This window comes from Lutra lutra, chromosome 7, assembly GCF_902655055.1.
Source record: "Lutra lutra chromosome 7, mLutLut1.2, whole genome shotgun sequence".
NCBI classification, from domain to species: Eukaryota; Metazoa; Chordata; class Mammalia; order Carnivora; family Mustelidae; genus Lutra; species Lutra lutra.
This window is the reverse complement of record NC_062284.1, coordinates 98,140,395-98,160,857: the sequence shown is the minus strand read 5'-3', so window position 1 is coordinate 98,160,857 and position 20,463 is coordinate 98,140,395. Positions and strand designations below refer to the sequence as shown.

Sequence of the window (20,463 nt, the reverse complement as noted above, 5' to 3'; positions counted from 1 at the left end):
TTTGCATTTTCCAATTTGCCTTTTAACTTTGGTGAAGTTTTGTTTTTTTTTTTTTAAGATTTTATTTATTTATTTAAAGGGCACCTTGGTGGTCAGTCAGTTAAGCATTTGTCTTCAGCTCATATCATGATCTCAGGGTCCTGGGATCGAGCCCCATGTTGGGCTCCCCATTCTGTTGGGGAGTCTGTTTCTCCCTCTCTCTGCCTCTCCCCACTGTTCGTGCTCTCTCCCTCTCAAAAATATAAATATTTTTAAAAATAAAGATTTTATTTATGTATTTGAGAGAGAGCACAAGCAGGAGGAGAGGGAAACACAATCTCCCCTTGATCCCAGCACTTGATCCCAGGACCGCAAGATCATGTCTGGAAGGCAGACACTCAACGGACTGAGCCACCCAAACACCCTGGGTTTATACCATTTTTTTTTTTTTTATAACATCGTAAGTTTTTTTTTTTTTTTTTAAAGATTTTATTTATTTATTTGACAGAGAGAGATCACAAGCAGGCAGAGAGGCAGGTAGAGAGAGAGGAGGAAGCAGGCTCCCTGCAGAGCAGAGAGCCCGATGCGGGGCTGGATCCCAGGACCCTGAGATCATGACCTGAGCCGAAGGCAGCGGCTTAACCCACTGAGCCACCCAGGCGCCCCGGTTTATACCATTTTTAAAAAAACTTTCTCCATTGCAAGATTTCAAAGACAATCTGCTATAATTTTTTTTTGGACATTTCACAGTTTCATTTTTAATAGTATTTCTATTTTAGAATAATATATAGCTCTGATTCCATCTCATTACACGAACAGCTGACGTGATAGGTAAATAGATTTATTCTATTGTTAAATATATACTTTGAACCACAATTAAAATCTGGCTTTTCCCTACTTCGTTATGTTCACTTGTTATGACCCTAATAAACTGTTCCTTCATTTCTTCTTCTGACCAGTTCTCAAGAATACTTAGTACAAAACCAGTACTTTTACATAATCAATTTTCAACTGCTGGTATTCTCATGTTTTATTTAATTTAGTTAAAGAACAAACTCTGCATTTAAATCTGTATATTCCTTGCTTAGACATATGATCTGAAGGAAAAAGATACTAGTTCAGTTTTAGAGATTCAGATTTGGATTATGATCCAAAAGACAGAGAGACAGACAGACAGACACACACACACACGCCTTTTGATTAAAATATACTTAAATCTCATACTTACCTTCCAGACCAAGTCCAGGTATCTAAGTTCAGATAGTGCAAATCATTCATCCTAGTTTGCTAAAATAAAAGTGTGTTAAATTAGTCTGTGTTTTACATCTTTTATGGGCTAAAATTTTAAAATAAGTTCAGATTAAAAATAGACCATCTCCATTTTACCAAACATCAGAAATTTATATATTGGGAAAAAATGCTAAGTGTTAATAAAATTAATCTAGAGCTACCCAATTAATTTATCGGGAGGGGGGAAGAAATGGGTTTAAAGTAACAGGATTTAAAGGTTCAGAAATTTTAAAAACTTTTCTGGTTATGCACTGATGTGAAGGATTCTCTTCACTAAACTATGATTCATAAATCATCCATGATGATTCATGTATAGTCTGTTTAGGGGATGGAAAATAAAAGTTACTGAACAGCATTTTAGTATCTCGATAATTTGAATAGTCTGTTGTTCCCGCAAATCAGAAAATAATTTATGTAAGTAGAATCACATATAAAAATACCATTCCCATGAAAACACTAACCAAAACACGTCCACCAAAGATATAGCCCTTATTTCCAAGAACGGCACACGTGTGTGCAGCTCGAGGCTGTGGAGGAACTCCACCCTGCAAGCAGAAATGAGAAAACAGAATGCAAAGCCTTGAAACATGTCTAAGGAAGTCCCACTCCTACACTCAGTATGAGAAATACCTGACCACCAGATCACCATTACCTCTGTAATTCAATAAAAATCCTAAGGCAAAATTTCATTCTGAGTAGTAATAATTATAGACAAACAGTGTTCTTCAAAAATGAAATTTAGGGGTGGCCCAGTCAGCGGGGGGTCTGACTCTTGGTTTCGGCTGAGGTCATGATCTCAGGGTTCTGAGATGGAGCCCTGCCTCCCGTGGGCGCTCAGCAGGGAGTCTGCTTGAGATTCTCCATCTTCCTCTCCCTATTCCCCTCCCCCACTCTTGTGCATGCTCTCTCTCAATAAATAAATCTTAAAAAAAAAAGAATGAAACTTATTTACTCTGAGCTTTACTTTTTGAAGTGTTTTTCTTAACTGCCTGACACTATTTAGCAAAATAAAGTTTCATGTAAATTTCAGCTTGAACTCTAAAGATTTAAAAATCAAATTAAAATGATTCTCTCTCTCTCTTCCCCCTTCCCTCTCTTCCCACACCCCTCCCCCAGAAGTTCATATTATGAGTGAGTAGTACACAATGACCTCAGAGACTCTAAGAAATTATATCCGCCCCCTTAAACTCTTGGGAGTCTTAAATTCCACAATCAGGACTTCACTCTTGCCTTAAGCCAAACATTGCTTTATCACTTACTAAAACTCTTCCCATTAACTGGTAACACTTTTCTATACTTTACTTTGAATAAATATAGATCTCTTCTCCAGAGAAGTTTGGATTGGTGGGAAAAGAGAGAATATAATGGGTAGATGAATGAATGAGATTTAAAGGAAAAATTTTCTGTATAATTCCATGTGTTCATGGTGGGTGCTTTTGTGTATGCATTTCATTCCAAGTTCTGAAAGAACTTTTTCAACATTTTCAGCACATTGGCTCCTGAATGTGGGCACAGGACATTTAAGCTCTACAGCCAATATCATAACTCTCAAGACTTTTCAGGCTTACTCGAATGACTGTCCTGAAGCCAACACCGGAAGAAATAATTCAGATGTTACCAATTTAACACTTATATAAGTGAGAAAGAACTTTTTGAAATGTGGTTCTCAGTCATTTCAGCAAAACACAATCATTATTATTACCCCATTCCTGATCTGAAATTTTGGAAAAATTATTCTACTATATACACATTGATTATGAAATAAATACCAAACTTCTGTCAAGTGCATTTATTAGCCACCTAAAGCTTCTGAATAAACTGAGTTCATGTAATTCTAAACAAAAACAAGAAATGGTGATCCCAGGGTCCTGGGATCGAGCTCCGCATCGGGCTCTCTGCTGGGCAGGGAGCCTGCTTCCCCCTCTCTCTCTGCCTGCCTCTCTGCCTACTTGTGATCTCTGCCTGTTAAATAAGTAAATTAAAAAACAAAAACAAAAACAAAGAAATGGCATTTGCATTAATCTGTGTGTCTAATTGCCTAAGTAATGCACAATGCTTATTAAGTTGCTTGAAATAGTGAAAACAACTCGAAGATATCTATTACTAGTACATTGCTCTTAAGGGGTAAAAATCCGATATAGAAAAAACACTTTCAACCTTTCCATTTTATAGATGACACACTAAATGGCTTATCTAAAGTATACAGCTCTTATAGGACAGAATTAGAATGCAAACCCAATTTCTTTTAACTTTGACACCAATAATTGGTACACCCTTCCATGCTGCCTTGTCTTTTGATCCTAATATTGGGAATAATGAAGTATTTTAAGAACGTCTCTAAAAAATGAAGAGACATCCAGGCACAGCCATGTGAGAATTTTCAATAAAATATAAACAATATAAGAACTCATTTGAAGAAATCGTCAGAGAAATTACACTGAAAATCTTGGTAAATATGAACTAAAATAGGGTTAGGTGTGTGTAAAAATGTTGGAGAAAGCTATAGACCAAGGTAAGAAGAGAAAGAAGGAGCCCAAGAACTAGTTACAAGCTACCTGAGCTCTCTTTTCCTCAGGAGCACATTCTACTTTTATTATTATTATTATTTTTTAAAGTAGGCTCCAGCCCAATATGGAACATGAACTCACAACCTTGAGGACAAGAGTTGCATGCTCCACTGAATGGGCCAGCCTGGTGCCCTGACAGGAGCATATGCTACAAATATGCCTTCAAGAGCTGCAGACTCCTGGTTTTTCTGTAAAGAAGTACAGGCAACAGATGCCCGAGAGAGATCCAGGATGAGTTTCAGTAGATACAGTCTCAACACTGTTTCTTGGCACCTGCTTGCTGACATAAGATTATCTGAATAGAGATAAAATGCTTTTATTTCATTAACAAAAAACATAAATCTTAAAATTCAAATGGATGTATGTCATTTGTGCATATTTGTGGACAGTTTTGGTTTTGTCCGTTTAGCACTACATTTGGCGCAGTTCTGGTGACCTATTACCCACAATCCTCTGCTCCCTTAGGGTAAGCCCGAGACATGGGCCTAGCCTGTCATCTCTTTGGGAACAGGGACCAATGTAAAGAGTGGGAACCTGCCCAAATATGCAGAGTCCTCTTCTAAGAGGACCTAATTTATAGACCTTGAAAGAATACAGCACCAGTGGAAAGGACTGCCTGGATAGCCAGGACCACGTTCCCTCCTAAATGAGCTGGCTGGTCTGCAGTAGACAGAATGAAGCTAGAACACAAAGAGAAGCAAAGAGAAGTTGAAGAGCTATGGAAAATGTTGTGATGGTGTGGAGTAACTTCCTCTCGCTCCTGAGGCCCTAATCCCTGCGGCTCTTCCACTATGTGAGCCACTCCAAAATATACCTTCCCTCTATGTAAAAATTCATTATGGCTTAAGCTAATTTGAATTTGGGTTTGCTCACTAGTTCATGAAAGAGAATAATAATGTATTTTTGTCATGCTTTAATTGTATGTAGATTTCAAGAGTATGAAATAGGGGCTTTTCAAAATTATGGACTTGACTGTAAAAGGGTTTTTTTTTTTAAAAAAAAGATTTTATTTATTCATTTTTGAGAGAGAAAGAGTGGCGGAGAGAGAGAGAGAGCCCGTGTGCATGAGTGGGGGGAAGGGGCAGGGGAGAAGCAGACTTCCACTGAGCAGGGACTCTATCCCAGGATCCAGAGATCTTGACCTGAGTCAAAGGCAGACACGTAACTGATTGAGCCACCCAGGTGCCCTAAAAGGATATTTTAAAAGTGCCATCATTACATCATACTTGTGGGTAAAGGACAACTATGGTACCCACTTTGGAAGATTCTAGACAACCTTAGCTAACCTGGAGAAAAATAGGTGATTTAAAAAAAAAGAGTATTAGTGATGGCACTTAAGGGGTTATATGATTATAAACTCAATTGCTAAAATCCAAATAACTTAGCAAAAAATATTCTCTTAAGGTATTGATGAATATACAAATACAAAGGTAATTTTTACAATACTTACTTTAATTTCTGGTTGAAACCAATTCTGTGTCTTTGTATCAAATACATGAACATCATTATGCCATCCCCAGAATATCTGTTCTTCCTAAAACAGGAATTTTTAAAATATTTCAAAGCTTTTGTGAACTTTAGGTTATTGTAACAAATTTCATTGCATATTTACTGGAGAAATAATAAACACCATTATAAAAATAGAGGTTAAGTGTTACCACAGTCATAAAGCTAAAGCACACACCCATGACTCATAAAGTGTGGCCTCCAGACTAGTCGCAGCAGTCACCTGGCAACTTGTCTTCTCATAGCATTGCTTGCAGTGAGTCATAACTTTACTTGTTGATAATCTTCCATTTCTCTCAAAGAATAATCTCTTTTAAAGTTGCAGAGGACAGAATGACATTTATATTTTGCACTCTGTGTTCCTAGAGTACATGCTCAGAATTCCTAATCTTTACAATCAGCAACTTCAGTGGACCATGGTTCCTTTTTCCAAAAAGTTCCAATCACTTCTACTTAACCAAGCAATTTGTTCTTATAGATCAAACTTGGGGTTACCCTCTTGTTTGTCTTCTAAGAGATAATATTGTCAGCAGGGCAACCATTTAGCAATTACACTATATTTAGCATCTCTGGATTGTTGAAATCCTCTATTCCTGCTTTAGCTTGCCTCTGTGTCAGTTTTATGTTCTATGCCAGAAATACATCATTCATTTTTGTCAGAACTTGTCAAACAATTTAAACACACTAAACAATTTACTTAAATTAAAATATAAATGCAATCTACTTATATACCCAAAACTACATGGTTCTTAGCCTAATGGTACTAGGAGAGAAAAAAATGAGTAAAAATACGTAGATCAAAGTAATGGGAATTTATATTTTTGAAAATTATCAGTAATACTGTAAGTAACAAAATTTTAAGAGGCAAAAGATTTATACAATCTGAAGAGAAACCAGAATATTAGTAACAAAACTTTAAAGATATTTTAAAAACTCAAAAACCTTGTAAATACAGAGATCTTTTTAAATACCCATATACAAAAAGATATATATGAAATGTACATATAGATTTACATTATAATATACAATAATAATATATGCTAGTAAAAGGTAAAAGCAAAGAGCTACTATATTTGTTGATGCTGGGATCAATGGTTTCTAAAGTTGTCTTTTAAAGGTTTCATTTCATGTCATGTCTTATTTCATTAGTAACAGTTTATTCTCTAACCAGTAAGAATAAGTAGGAAAGGTAATATCACTACCAACTTACTCACTGTCAAACAGAGGTCAGCCTGAGCTATGAATAGTTCTGGTGGACACACCTAAAAGGAGATGTATTTCAACAACAGCCGTTCTGGTTATCTGTGAGCAAAGTTTTTCCAAGTTGTGCTAAAATCTCTACTTGTCTAACAGAAACAGGTATAAGTGATTAATAAAGTAAGAAATTACTCTCCCGGTAGCCATGAAGGCTAATACCACTAGGTGAGAGAAGATGAGAGAAACTCCTCCAACTGAATCTAAATCCAAAAAAGAGAAAACACATTTTTCTCATAGTGTCAGTTGTGGCAAGTTAAATTGAAAAAGACTGGACTCATTATTTCTAAAGACTTTAAAGTGATACTAAATTAGAGGAAAATGTAAACAGTGATTACCCAAGATGCATCATGAACATCAAAACAGTCTTGGAGTTCATTGTGTCTCCTACACCCATAGCCACCAAAATATATTAATCTGAAAAACAAATACAAAAGAACACACTTTAGAATTCTACTTCCAGCCTGTTCATCAAAAGTTGAAAGAGATCCTCTCTCTCACCCTAATAACCTAAACTAGCCAAGTAAATTAAAAAACCATAGTTAAAAAAAAAATCAAAGAGAGAAGGGAACAAAGAAGTCTAAATGAACTATTCCAGAAAGCGATGAACTGTCAATAAAAGGGAAAAGACCCGTGTGTACCTACTCTCATTCCTGGTATAAGAGCAAGAGGAAAAAGAATCCAGGACAGGTAGAGTTCGTAAAAGAAACCACCCAGATCAGGAGATCTGAAGGAAATACATCAGAAGCATACTAAGTCATTATAGCACACAGGATGGCTGCCCTCAAAAGACCAAGGGAGGAGGTACAAGGCTGAAAAAGATCTCCCAAGGTACAGAAAGCAAAAGGTGGGATTGGAGAGCAAAGAGAACTTCCTGGTGACCCAAAGACCTCCCAATGAGGCTATGAAACAAGGAGAGATCTTCCAGAGTTCTGAGGGAGGGAACAGTGTGAAGTACAGCTGAACTTCTTTAAACAATCTGCAGTGCTCAAAGGAGAGTCATGATCTTGCCTCAAAATATTTGAAGGCAATTGTACAACAGTTGCAACAGTTTCAACAATTCCAAACACAAATCAGCTATGAATGAGACTGACTGAACTACCACTCACTCTAGCAGCCTAAGAAAAACAGAAAGGCCATGTCCTTTTCTGGAAATAAATATTTTTTCTAAACCTTATTATTCTTTCATAGAGAATGTCTGGAATGTGGTGAAAAAAATTACAAGATACATGAAAAGGCAAAAAAAAAAAAAAAAAAAAGAAGAAAGAAAGAAAGAAAGTGACCTATGATCAAGAGAGGGGTCAATATAAGCTGATCCCAAGGTGGCCCAGATAGTGGAATGATCAGACATGGCATCTACAATAACTATGATAAAGATGCCAAAAGATCTAGTTTGTAACAGGTGGACAACATGCAAGAATAACAGAGCAATTTAAGTAGAGATGTAGAACCATGAAAAAGAACTGCTAAAGTAGAAATGCTAAAAATTGAAAAAAAGATGTCAGAAATAAAGAATTGATTAAATAGGCTTCACAGGAGACTAGACATAGCAATGGAAAGACCAGTGAACTTGAAGACAGGTCAAGAGGCTAATAAAAAGTATCCAAGGGACATCTGGGTGGCTCAGTCGGTTAAGCTGCTGCTTTTGGCTTGGGTCATGATCCCAGGGTCCAGGGATCGAGTTCCGCATGGGGCTCCAGTCCCGGGGCTCCATGCTCGGTGGGGAGCCTGCTTCTCCCTCTGCCTGTGCTCCCCCCTTGCTTGTGCTCTCTCTCTCTCTGACAAATAAATAAATAAAATCTTTAAAAAAAAAAGTATCCAAATTAAAACAAAGAGATGGGGGTGGGGGCGGGAATCCAAGGAAACCAGGCTCTGTGGAGCAATACGAAATGGTCCTCTGTCATATAACAGGAATCCCAGAAGGAGAAGAGACAAATAAACGTCTAGGAGAAATGTTTGATAATTACTAAGAGCTTCCTAAAACTGATGAAAGATATAAACCCACCAACCCAAAAAGCTCAGTGCACTCTAAGAAGGATAAATACAAGGGAAACTACAAATAGGAACCTTTCAATCAATGAGGAGCAAAAATTTAAAAAACAGATAAAGAAAAGCCAGAGGAAAAAAAAGACATATATGGGGGAACAAAAACACAAATGAGAGTGAATTTCTCACGAGAAAAATGGAGGCCAAAAGCAATGTAATAAAATCTTTAAAGTGCTGAAAGAAAAAAAAAATGTCAACCAATGGGTGGAGGAAAAAAAAATCACAAGGGAAATTAAAAATTACCTAGAAATTGGGGTGCCTGGGTGGCTCAGTGGGTTAAAGCCTCTGCCTTCGGCTCAGGTCATGATCCCAGGGTACTGGGATCGAGCCCCGCATCGAGCCCCGCATCGGGCTCTCTGCTCAGCAGGGCGCCTGCTTCCTCCTCTCTCTCTCTCTGCCTGCCTCTCTGCCTACTTGTGATCTCTGTCAAATAAATAAATAAAATCTAAAAAAAAAATTACCTAGAAATGAATAAAAATGAAAATACAATAAAACAAAACTTATGGTATGTAGTGAAGGTGGTGCTCAGAGGGAATTTTATAGCTGTAAATGCCTACATTTTTTTTTAAAAAAAAATCTCAAATCAATAACATAACTGTATACACTAAGGAACTAGAAAGAGAAGAGCAAACTAAAGAGAAAGGAAATCATGAAAAATAAAGGAGAATAAGCAAAACAGTGAATAGAAAAATAGAGAAAAACAACCAACCAAAAGTTGGTTCTTTGAAAAGAACAACGAAATTGACAAATCTTTGGCTAGGTTGACAAAGAGAAAAGAAGAGAAGACTCAAAGCACTAACACTGGAAATGACAAGAAAGGACATTACTATCAACATTACAGAAATTAAAAGGATTACAAGAGAATATTACAAAAACTATGTCAACAGATTGGATAAGTTAGATAGAACAGAATAATTTCTGAAAAGATACTATAAAAAATGGCTTATGAAGAAATAGAAACACTGAATAAACGTATATAATTGAGTCAGTAGTCAAAAAATCTCCCAAAAAAGACAAGCTCAAGGCCAGATAGTTTCAGTGGTGAAACATTTACAGAACATTTACCAAACATTTGCAGAACAATCAATACCAACCTTCTCAAAGTCTTCCCCCCCCAGAAAAAATGAAGAGAAAAGAACACTTACTAACTTACTCTATCAGGCCAGCCAACCCAAAACATTAGAACAAAAAAACCCTGCCTATGTCTGATAAGAGATTAATATCCAGAATAAGTAAAGAACTCCTATAACTCAATAACAAAAAGACAAACCAATTTTTAAAAATGGGCAAAGGACTTAAATAGACATTTCTCCAAAGAAGATCTACAAATGGCTAATAAGCATATGAAAAATGGTCAAACCATTAGTCCCTGGGGAAATACACATCAAAACCACAATGAACACCACTTCACACCCATTAGGATAGCTATTATTTTTTAAAAAAGAAGAAAGAAAGAAAGGAAGAAAAAGAAAAGAACAAGTGTTGGTAAGAACATAGAGAAATTAGAATCCAAGTACATTGCCAGAGGAAATATGATATGGCACAGTCATTGGGGAAAAACAGTTCAGTGCTTCCCAAAAAAATTAAACATAGAATTACCATATGACCCAGAAATTCTACTCTTAGGTATATATCCAAAAGAATTGAAAACAGGGACTCAAACAATACTTGAAAGCCAATGTTCATAGCAGCATTATTCACCACAGCCAAAAGGTGGAAACAAAGCAAGTGTTCATCCGATGAACAGATAAATGCACACAATGCATATAATGGAATGTTATTCAGCCTTAAAAAGGAATAAGTTCTGATATCATACTACAACTTAGTGAACTCTGAAAATATTTTAAGTGAAATAAGCCAGACATCAAAGAACAAATATTGAATGATTCCACTTCTATGAAATATCCATAATAGGCAAATTCATGGAGATAGAAAGTAGATTAGAAGTCACCAGAGTCTGGGGAGAAGGGGGAATGGGGAAGTATTGCTTAATGGGTATAGAGTCCCTGTTGGGAGGGATGATAAATTTGGGAACTAAATAATGTTGATGGTTGCACAAAATTGTGACTGTAATTAATGCCACTGCATTAGACGTTTAAATATGGTTAAAATGGCAAATTTTATGTTATATGTATTTTATCATGACTTTATCATGTCATGATAAAGGTGTAGCAAAAAGTAAGTCTCTCTCCTACTTTCACTCAGTCTCCCTATCTAGGGCAAATACTGTTTCCCATTTCTTGTATATATGAACAAGAAAAACTTCAAAAGACCAAAAATACTTTGTAGAGTTGGGATCAACTAAGTCTAAGACACAAAAGCTCTCATCATAAAGAAAAGATTGGTAAATTAGACTATATTGAAATCAGATTACATTATTGAGAGAATGAAGAGATACATACCCAATAGAAATATTTACCCTTATGTACCAAAATACATAGAAAAATGTTCATAGTTGTGTTATTCTGAAGAGTCAAAAAGTAGAAATGCCCCAAATGTTTATCAACAGTAGCATGAATAAATATTTTGTAGTGTTTCATGAAATAGAGTAATATACAGGAAAGAAAACAAACCATAGGTACATATGACATCATGAATGACTCTCAAAAATATAATTTTGGTAAAAGGATAAATTCTATAGGATGCCATATCTAATATAAAAAATTTTAAAAATAACTAATTTAGGATACTAAAAGTCAAGATAATGGTTTACTTCAGCAAGGAGGATGAGCATAGTGATTATGAGTGAACATAATGAAAGATTCTAGAATATTGATGATGTTTCTTTACTTGGGGGGTAGTTATGTGAGTTCATCTTGTGATAATTATTTAAGGTATACATTCATGATTTACAGTCATCCTATAAGAATGTTCTGTAAAGGGACGCCTGGGTGGCTCAGTTGGTTAGGCAGCTGCCTTCGGCTCAGGTCATGATCCCAGCATCCTGGGATTGAGTCCCACATCGGGCTCCTTGCTTGGCAGGGAACCTGCTTCTCCCTCTGTCTCTGCCTACCATTCCACCTGCCTGTGCTCGTGCTCTCTCTCTCCCTCTAACAAATAAATAAATTAAAAAAAAAAAGAATGTTCTGTAAAGCTTCAATATCTACACTAGTGAAGTATTTGTACATTAACTGATCAATGTAATAGAAAACTCAGATCAAAATACCAGTGAAAATTAGGTGAATATATGATAAAAGTAAGGAAATAACTGAGTTACAGACAGGTAGCCATTCAAAAAAAGATAAACCTGGATCCATATCTCATAACTATTCACAGACTAAGTTCCAAATGAATCTACAATTTAAATGTAAAAAATAAGAAAAAAGGGGTTGAAGGCTGGGGTAAATGGGTGATGGACATCGGGGAGGATATGTGTTACAATGAGCACTGGGTATAAGACTGATAAATCACAGAATTGTACCCGTGAAACAAATAATACATTATATGTTACTTAATTTAATTTAAATTTAAAAAATAAAAAAATAAAATGATAAAAGTACTAGAGGAAAATATATAGGTAAATTAATGTATAACCTTTTAATCAAGATTTCAAGATCAGGAAGCCACAAAAGATAAAGATAAAAAAGGAAATTACTGCTAAATTTATCTAATAAGTTTTAAAAATCTGTTTAATGCATGCAGAACACATTAAGTAAACTCAAAAGACAAATGACAAATTGGAAAAATATTGTCATGTCGTATCATGGTCAAACACTAATTTCCTTAATATATAAATAACTCCTAGAAATCAAGTTTATAAAAAGGAAAACTCAAATAGGAAATAATTAGCAAAGGATACAAACAGTACAGAGAAAAAGAAATAAAAATTGTCCTTAAACATATGAAAATACATTCACACCCACAAAAAATATTTTTCAGTGAAAATGAAAAAATAAGACTGAGATATTTCTCATTGTCAGTCTGGCAAACAAACAAACAATTGGAGTTTTCCCCCAAACTCTTGGCAAGACTATGGAGAAACAAGCATTCCATTGTTGAGAATGCAAAATGGCCCCACTTCTAAGGAGGAAAAATTGGCAGAATCTATTGCTATAGGTTTGTGTTCTCCTTTCATATGTTGAAGTCCTAATCCCCAGGATCTCAGAATGTGAACTTATTTGGAGACAGGTTCTTTACAGAAGTGATCAAGTTAAAATGAGGTCCTTAGGGGAGGCCCTAATCCAGTATGACTGGTGTCCTAACATGAAGGACAAACTGGAGACAGACACACATACACAGAGCAAACACTCTGTGAACATAAAGGTGGAGGTCAGAGTGATGACTCTACATGCTCAAGAACATCAAAGATTGCCAGCAAATCCACCTAAGTTAGGGGACAGGAATGGGATAGATGCTTCCTCTAAACCTAGAGAAGGAGTCAATCATGCTGACATTTTAATCTTGGACCTCCAGTTTCTAGAAACATGAGAAAGCACATTTCTGTTGTTTAAGCCACTTAGTTTATGGAACTTTGTTACAACAGCTTTAGCAAACTAAACATTTGCCAAAGTCATAAATGCAAGCTCATTTTATCCAATGGATAGATCTGCAATCATTCATACACACACACACACACACACACACACACACACACACACACACAGATAGTCATTAAAGCATAGTTTGTAATAGCAAAGGAACTGAAATAAGTATTATTTTGTTTATAGGGGAAAGGTCAAATAAACTATGGTATATCCTCAAAGGAGAATACTATGCAGCTATTAAAAGAAAGAAAGGAAAGAAAAGAGAAAGAGAAGGAAGGAAGGGAGAGAGGAAGGAAGGAACGAAATCAGCTTTCTCACTCAGGATACAGAAAGATGAAGATCTCCATGGTATACCGTTAACTAATGGAAGCAGCAGGGTGCAGAAGAATGTACAGACTACATGGCCATTTGTGTAAGGAAGAGAGAGAAAAAAGGGATACATGCATACACTCTTACGTATTTGCTTCTATTTGCATAAGGCAACACTGATGGCAGTGGTTTCCAAACTATCTGCATCCTGGACACACCTGAGGAGTTTCAAAATATCATAACCCCAGAGATGACCATTTAATTGGTATGAGGTATCACCTAGGCTTTGGAATTTAAAAAAAAATCCCCAGGTGATTCCAATGGCAGACCAGTCTGGGAACACCTACTCTAAGAATACAAGATTATTTGTGCATGGTGGAAGGGAACAGAGTGGATGGGGATAGGGGTGGGAGCCAGACCTTTCACTACCAACTTTTTAATACGGTTTCAATTTTTGAACCATGTGAATGTGTTAATTATTTAGGAAGTTTAATTAAATGATAAGTTTATTTAAAAAAACAAATAGTTGCTTTCACGATGCTTATCTTTATGACATGGCTCTTATCCAGGAGGTGGAACTGCCCTTACCAACAGGGTCAAAACAAGTTTGTAATTACACCTTGAAAAAAAATCCAGACTTTCAAGTTTTCTCTATTTCGGCCTCTAGTGATAACCCTTACTTAAGTGTAGTTAATGAGATGATTTTGCTGCATTACCTGTCTTTATATACCCAGCAAGAAAGTTTATCACGTGGTGTGGGTGGTTGTCCTTCAAAACTGGTGATTTTTTCCCAAACGTAGGTTCCATCTCTTGTTCGCAAATTAACAAAATAAAGCTTTTAAAAGAGGAGAACACCATTAGCAGAGAGGGCATTTAAAAATTAAGTCTGTGTCTGAGGGATATGTGATCCAAGAATTAATAATATTACTCTTTTCTCTTTAAAAGTAAGATTTTTTCATTGTAAAGTTAATAAAAATGAGACTGTGTTTTAGAAGCAAAAATGACATGTAAGACATCCTGAAATGGATCCTGTCCCATCATGCTCTGCCCTATAAGACACCAACTAAGCGTGGAGCTAACTATGAAGCAGAAAGACATGGAAGAAGAGAAGAATACAATGGCTGTATATTCACTCTATTTTTAAAACCCTGTAAGCTCAAGATTTTCTATTTTTATCTTTTTAAATATGTGGAAACTTGTGAGATTAAGTGACACACTAAATATTACATTTTGCTGCATTCCTGAATTGAAAGAAAGTATTACTCGATTGCTGTATCCTTTGTCATCATATCCTCCAAAAACGTACAGCTTTCCATTAATGCAAGCACCACAACTTCCTGACATGGAGGTAGGGAGTTCTCCTTCCATGAGGTGCATGGTCCTGCAGCAAGAATAACATGGAATTCCATGACTTTTTAGAAAGGCAAATTAAAAATTCCCTTTGAACTCCATGAGTACTCTTTCAATGACAACTGTCACTGACAATTACAATTGAAATGCCATGGTAGCCAATACTGTAAAAACTCTTTAAGATCCATGGTAAAGATTTTTCAGCCTATTGGAAGAAAAACTGCAGAATCTTCTCATATCACTAGAATTGGGAATTAATTGGTAGAACAAAGCAAAGCCTTCTGGGGCAGCCTCAGCCTTGAGAGGAATGGCAAATGGCAAAGAGCAAAGAGAGGAAGGGAGCAAGGGAAAGAAAGAACCAGAGAGAATAAAGCATTCAAAGAAAAAGAAAGGGAGACAATAAATGTTGCAGTATGTTCTAAGTTTGGTCTTAATTTCCCTGTAGTCTATGAAAATATTTAAAACGATATTAAGATTGGACATTCTGCAATTGAAAATTACTTACCACAACCCACTATCAATATCATAGGTCCAAATTTCATCATTAGGCAAATACACTTCATTGTCTTCAATAGACTAAAAACAGAATACATAAAATTATGTTTATCAATTACACAATAACAATTAAATAGTCCCTCAGGATGGGAAAACTGCAATTAAGATGCTGCAAAATAGAAAAACATAAACAGGCTTCAAGATGGGTTTTTCAATTTAAATTAAGATAGATCAAAAAAGAAGGGAAAAAAGACATCTTCTAAGAACAAGTGGCAAACAAGAAAGGTCTAGAATACAAAATAGCAAGTATATGAGTCTCAAGGAAAAGACTCAGGGCAATTAAACCTTAAAAAAGGGATTCTGAGTAAGGGAAAATAGCAAAATAATAACATTCTGAGCAGAACACCAAAGACTACAAAGTCAGGAAGAAAAGGAATATCAAAAAAGTACAATATGTTTTGGGTAAAAGGAAGGAATTAAGAAAGGAAATTTTTATAAGGTCTATTAAGAGCACTATATCAGATATCTTGATTTACTGAACATATTTTTGAGTGCCTACTATGTGCAAGGCATAGTGTTAGGTATTCATTAAATATAGACTCTAAGGATCAAGATAAATTTACCTAGTCAAAGTGACAACTCAGAATCTGAATAATCTCTAAAGAAGTTGATAACATAAACAGAACAGTACATTCTGACATTTATGATGAAAAGAGAAAAAAGAATAGAGAAACAATCTTATTTATATTAAGTCTAAAAACTTAGGGATTAAAACAAATCCTTATACAAATCCCCAAATTTATTAGTCTGTAAAATAATTCAAAAAAGCTAGTTTTAAAAATAGCAGTTTAAGAATTTTTAAAGCTATATGATGCATATATTATTTATATGCTAAATATTATTTTCTCATTGGTTTGTTAAATTATAAAAGATAGTATCTTGACTGCCAAGTGTCTGACTTCTACCACTATCCCTCTGACAGACTGACAGACACACACACACACACACACACACAGAGCAGAAAATCATTCTGTTAATTCGAAGGAAAGCTGCATTCATGTCTGGTTGTAGAAGCCATATTAGATGGATAAGTAAGCAAATAATTGTAAGAAGGAATGTAGTAACCATATGATTCTAAGGTTTAACGGCATCAGGCTCCAGCAGCCTCATGCACACAGTTTTACTACAGAAATATTACAAAATAGATTTTGTCACTATTAAGTCCTTTCAGTGCTTCCCAGCTGCTCCCAGGATAGTCTACAATTCTTCTGATTCTGTATGGTATAGCATCTGCTACCCTCCCAAATCTCATCTTGCTTTTCATTCACTATGCTCTAGTCTTCTTTCAGTTGCTAAATTTCTGCAAATTCCTTGCTGCAACAGGGCCTTTATCTGTCCACTTCTCTCTTCTTGACATGCTCTCCCAGAATTTGCCTGGTTAACTCCTCATTCTTTGGAAATCAGTTTAAATGTTGCTTCTGTAATCTCCTAGAATAAGGGTAAAGGATTAAGGTTCCTATTAAATGCTCTCCTACAGTACTCTATTTGCCCGTCCAAGTCCTTTGTCTGTATCACATCCACTTACTACCACTAACCCATAGCTTCGTGAGTGCAGGGGTCATGTTTATCTTGTTCTAATTCTGTTCCCAGAGCCCAGCACAGTAACTGCACATAAAAGGCAAATGTAATGTTTGTTGATTGATTGAGTGAATGGATACATGAATAATACTTGTTAAACTGACAGCAGGCTCATCTCAGCCTGATTTAAAAAAAAAAAAAACAACAAAACAACCTCTTTCACTAATCTTTAAATGGGGTGGTACAAAAGAAATGAATCAAAGAATTGAAAAATTTGGACTTAGATTCTTTTTTCTGAGACATTTCATTCTTAAATTATCCCTTCCCTTCTACATCATCAAGTTTTCCTTCTCTACTAGATCATTCCTATAGATATCCAAATATGCCTTAATATCACTCACCTTTAAAACAAATAAACCCTCCCTTAACTCCTTCTCCTATTTGACTCTCTTCACAACAAAACTTCCATTTTAACTATAGTGAATGTCTCCACTGTTTCATCTGTCATTTTCTCATCAATTCAGATAAATCTGGCTTCTGAACCCATCATCCCACTAAAATTGTTCTGTCAAGATGACCCTAAAAAAGAAAATTAGTTAACCGAGTAATCTGGAAATATGGCCCAGAGAGATGGAATATAAAAAAAGAAGTTAAGAGACATGAAGAAAGAGAAGAACTTAGTCTAATCAGAAGTTCATTAGCATGTAATAGAGAGAATGAGGAAGAGGCAATATTTGAAGAGACAAAGGGTGAGAATTTTGCAAAACTGCTGAACATCATCAATCCTTGAGATCTAGGAAGTCCTAACAACTTCTAAGCATACATAAACAGAAATCCATACCAAGACACATCAGTAAAATAACAGAACATCAAAGAAAAATATATATTCTTAAAAACTGCCTGATAAAAAACAAATCACCTTCAAACAAATGGCAACTAATGACTGAATTCCCATTAGGAACAACCAAGGATTAGCCAATGTGTTTAATGAAAATAACTGTCACCCTGTAATTCTATACCCAGTAAAAGAATATATTTTAGGGGCACCTGGGTGGCTGAGTCAGTTAAGTGTTTGCCATCGGCTCAGGTCATGATCCCAGGGTCCTGGGATGGAGCCCCACATCAGGTTCCCTGCTCAGTGGGAAGCCTGCTTCTCCTCTCCCTCTGCTGCTCCCCCTGCTTGTGCTTCCTCTATCTCTGTCAAATAAATAAATAAAATCTTTAAAAATATATATATATTTTAAGAACCAAGGTAAAATAAATTTTCAGGCAAACCAAAGTTGAGACAGTTGGCCAATAACCCTCATTTAAAGAAATTCTAATAGCTGTCTTATTTCAGACAAAAGAAAGATGATCTGCAATTAAAGATCTGAGATGTGATAAGAAACAGTATGACAAGATATAGGTAAATGTGTGGGTAAATTTAGACCATAAAAAGGGCTAAACTTTTTTTTTTAATGTTTAATTTAAGGGGAGGGAAACAGGATAAGACTACCTAGGGAAAGGGGTGACTGGACTTGAAATTTTCTAAAGTACTTGAACTCTCTGGGAAGAAAGAAAACTATTATCTTTGAACTTTGCCAAGTATCCATGTTGAAATAGAGTAGCTACTACATGGTTAGAAATAAATCATAATTTCTACACAAAGACAAAAAAAGTGTAAAGAGAACAAAAACCCCCTTAAACAATCCTTGAAATGAGAAAGTTGAGAAGGAGGAGGAAGAGAAACAGAGAGAGGCAAATATAAAACATATCTGGGGAAGCTTGGGTGGCTCAGTCAGTTAAGCAACCAACTCTTGATTTCAGCTCAGGTCAGGATCTCAGGTGGTGAAATGGAGCCTCACATCAGGCTCCACACTGGACATGGCACCTGCTTAAGATTCTCTCTCTCTCTCCCTCTGCCCCTCCCCCACCCCACCCCTGCTCCCCTTCTTTCTCTCAAAACAAAAACAGAACACAAAACAAACAAACAAAAAAAACCCCACATCTGGTCAAAATAGTATATCAGAATCACATTAAGTATAAATTGGCTAAATAAACTCTTCAGATAAAATATACAGAGTGTCAGATTAGACAGAAACAAAATCCAGTTATTTTCAGGTTATAACACACACATCTAAAATACAAAGATACACAAAATTACCATCAGAAGATAGAAAAAGGTATACCATGTAAACATTAACCAAAAGAACACTGGTGTAGATGTATTGAGAAAACAGATTTTCAGGCAAGTAATATTACTACAGAGTGAGGGGATCATTACAAAATAGTAAAACATTCAATTACCCAGGTAAAATAATTCTAAAGTCATATATACATTAGATAGCTTAAAATACATTAAAGTAAAAACTGACAGGACCACAGGGAGAAACTAACAAATCTAGTCAAAGTAGGAGTTTTTAATGCCTGTTTATAGTCACTGATAGAATAGGAAATAAAATAATCAAGAAGGATATAAGAGATTTGAACCACACAATCAGCAAGATTGATAAAATAGGCACATATAAAACACTTCACCAGATCATTAGAATATATATTCTTTATAAAAACAAAGGTATATGGGCACCTGGGTGGCTTAGTTGCTTAAGCAACTGCCTTGCACTCAGGTCATAATCCCAGGGTCCTGGGACAGAGCCCCACATCAGGGAGCCTGCTTCTCCCTCTCCCTTTGCCTGCCCTCCCCCCATGCTTGTGTGCATGCTTTAATATTAAATAAATAAAATCTTAAAAAAAAAAAAAGAACTAAGGTACATTTATGAAAACTGATCACATGCTAGTCCTGAAAGCAAGCCTCAACAAATTCCAAAGGACTGGCAACAAAGATAAACCACATTCTGAGTATAACACAATTAGTCAGAAATTAATAACAGATACCTAACCATAAAAATAACATAGAAATTTAAAATATTTTCCCAAACATATGGGTCAAATAAGAAATAATAGCGGAAAGTATGAAATATTGGGATTATAAAATAACAAAATACCGCTCATCAAAATGAGGAAGACAGCTAAAGAATTTTAAGTATTTTTTTTTTAAAGATTTTATTTATTTATTTGACAGAGAGAAATCACAAGTAAGCAGAGAGGCAGGCAGAGAGAGAGGAGGAAGCAGGCTCCCTGCTGAGCAGAAAGCCCGATGCGGGGCTCAAACCCAGGACCTGGGATCATGACCTGAGCCGAAGGCAGCAGCTCAACCCACTGAGCCACCCAGGCGCCCCAAGAATTTTAAGTATTTAAAAGAATTTAAAAATCTCAAAAAGAATGAGTTAAGCATCCAACATCAGAAGTTCAAGAACTAACAACATAATAAACCAATAGAAAGTAGGACATGAAGGGGCGCCTGGGTGGCTCAGTGGGTTAAGCCGCTGCCTTCAGCTCAGGTCATGATCCCAGGTCCTGGGTTCGAGCCCCACATCGGGCTTTCTGCTCAGCAGGGAGCCTGCTTCCTCCTCTCTCTCTGCCTGCCTCACTGCTTACTTGTGATTTCTCTCTGTCAAATAAATAAATAAAATCTTTAAAAAAAAAAAAAAGAAAGTAGGACATGAAAGGCAGACATTAATGAAATAAAGAAACACAAAAGAGAAGACCAAATAAACCAAAGCTGA

The 20,463-nt window shown here is 35.9% G+C and overlaps 1 protein-coding gene across 9 annotated transcripts in view; it reads right to left on the bottom strand.

The window, feature by feature from the left end:
• KLHDC1 (kelch domain containing 1) overlaps positions 1 to 20,463 on the bottom strand; it is a 94,583-nt gene that overhangs the window by 21,312 nt on the left and 52,808 nt on the right. For 4 of the 9 annotated variants that reach the window (XR_007128476.1, XM_047735486.1, XM_047735487.1 and 1 more), the window contains exons 2-9: positions 15,291 to 15,361; positions 14,663 to 14,816; positions 14,152 to 14,270; positions 6,935 to 7,013; positions 6,557 to 6,604; positions 5,287 to 5,370; positions 1,731 to 1,814; positions 1,208 to 1,266 (exon numbers count right to left, since the gene is read on the bottom strand). Coding sequence is in view for 8 of the 9 variants with exons in the window: in XM_047735487.1 (XP_047591443.1) it covers positions 1,208 to 1,266; positions 1,731 to 1,814; positions 5,287 to 5,370; positions 6,557 to 6,604; positions 6,935 to 7,013; positions 14,152 to 14,270; positions 14,663 to 14,816; positions 15,291 to 15,361 (698 nt within the window). In the remaining variant the exon portion in view is untranslated. The remainder of the gene's footprint in view (positions 1 to 1,207; positions 1,267 to 1,730; positions 1,815 to 5,286; positions 5,371 to 6,556; positions 6,605 to 6,934; positions 7,014 to 14,151; positions 14,271 to 14,662; positions 14,817 to 15,290; positions 15,362 to 20,463) is intronic. The other 5 variants (XM_047735481.1, XM_047735488.1, XM_047735483.1 and 2 more) reach the window with 5 other exon arrangements.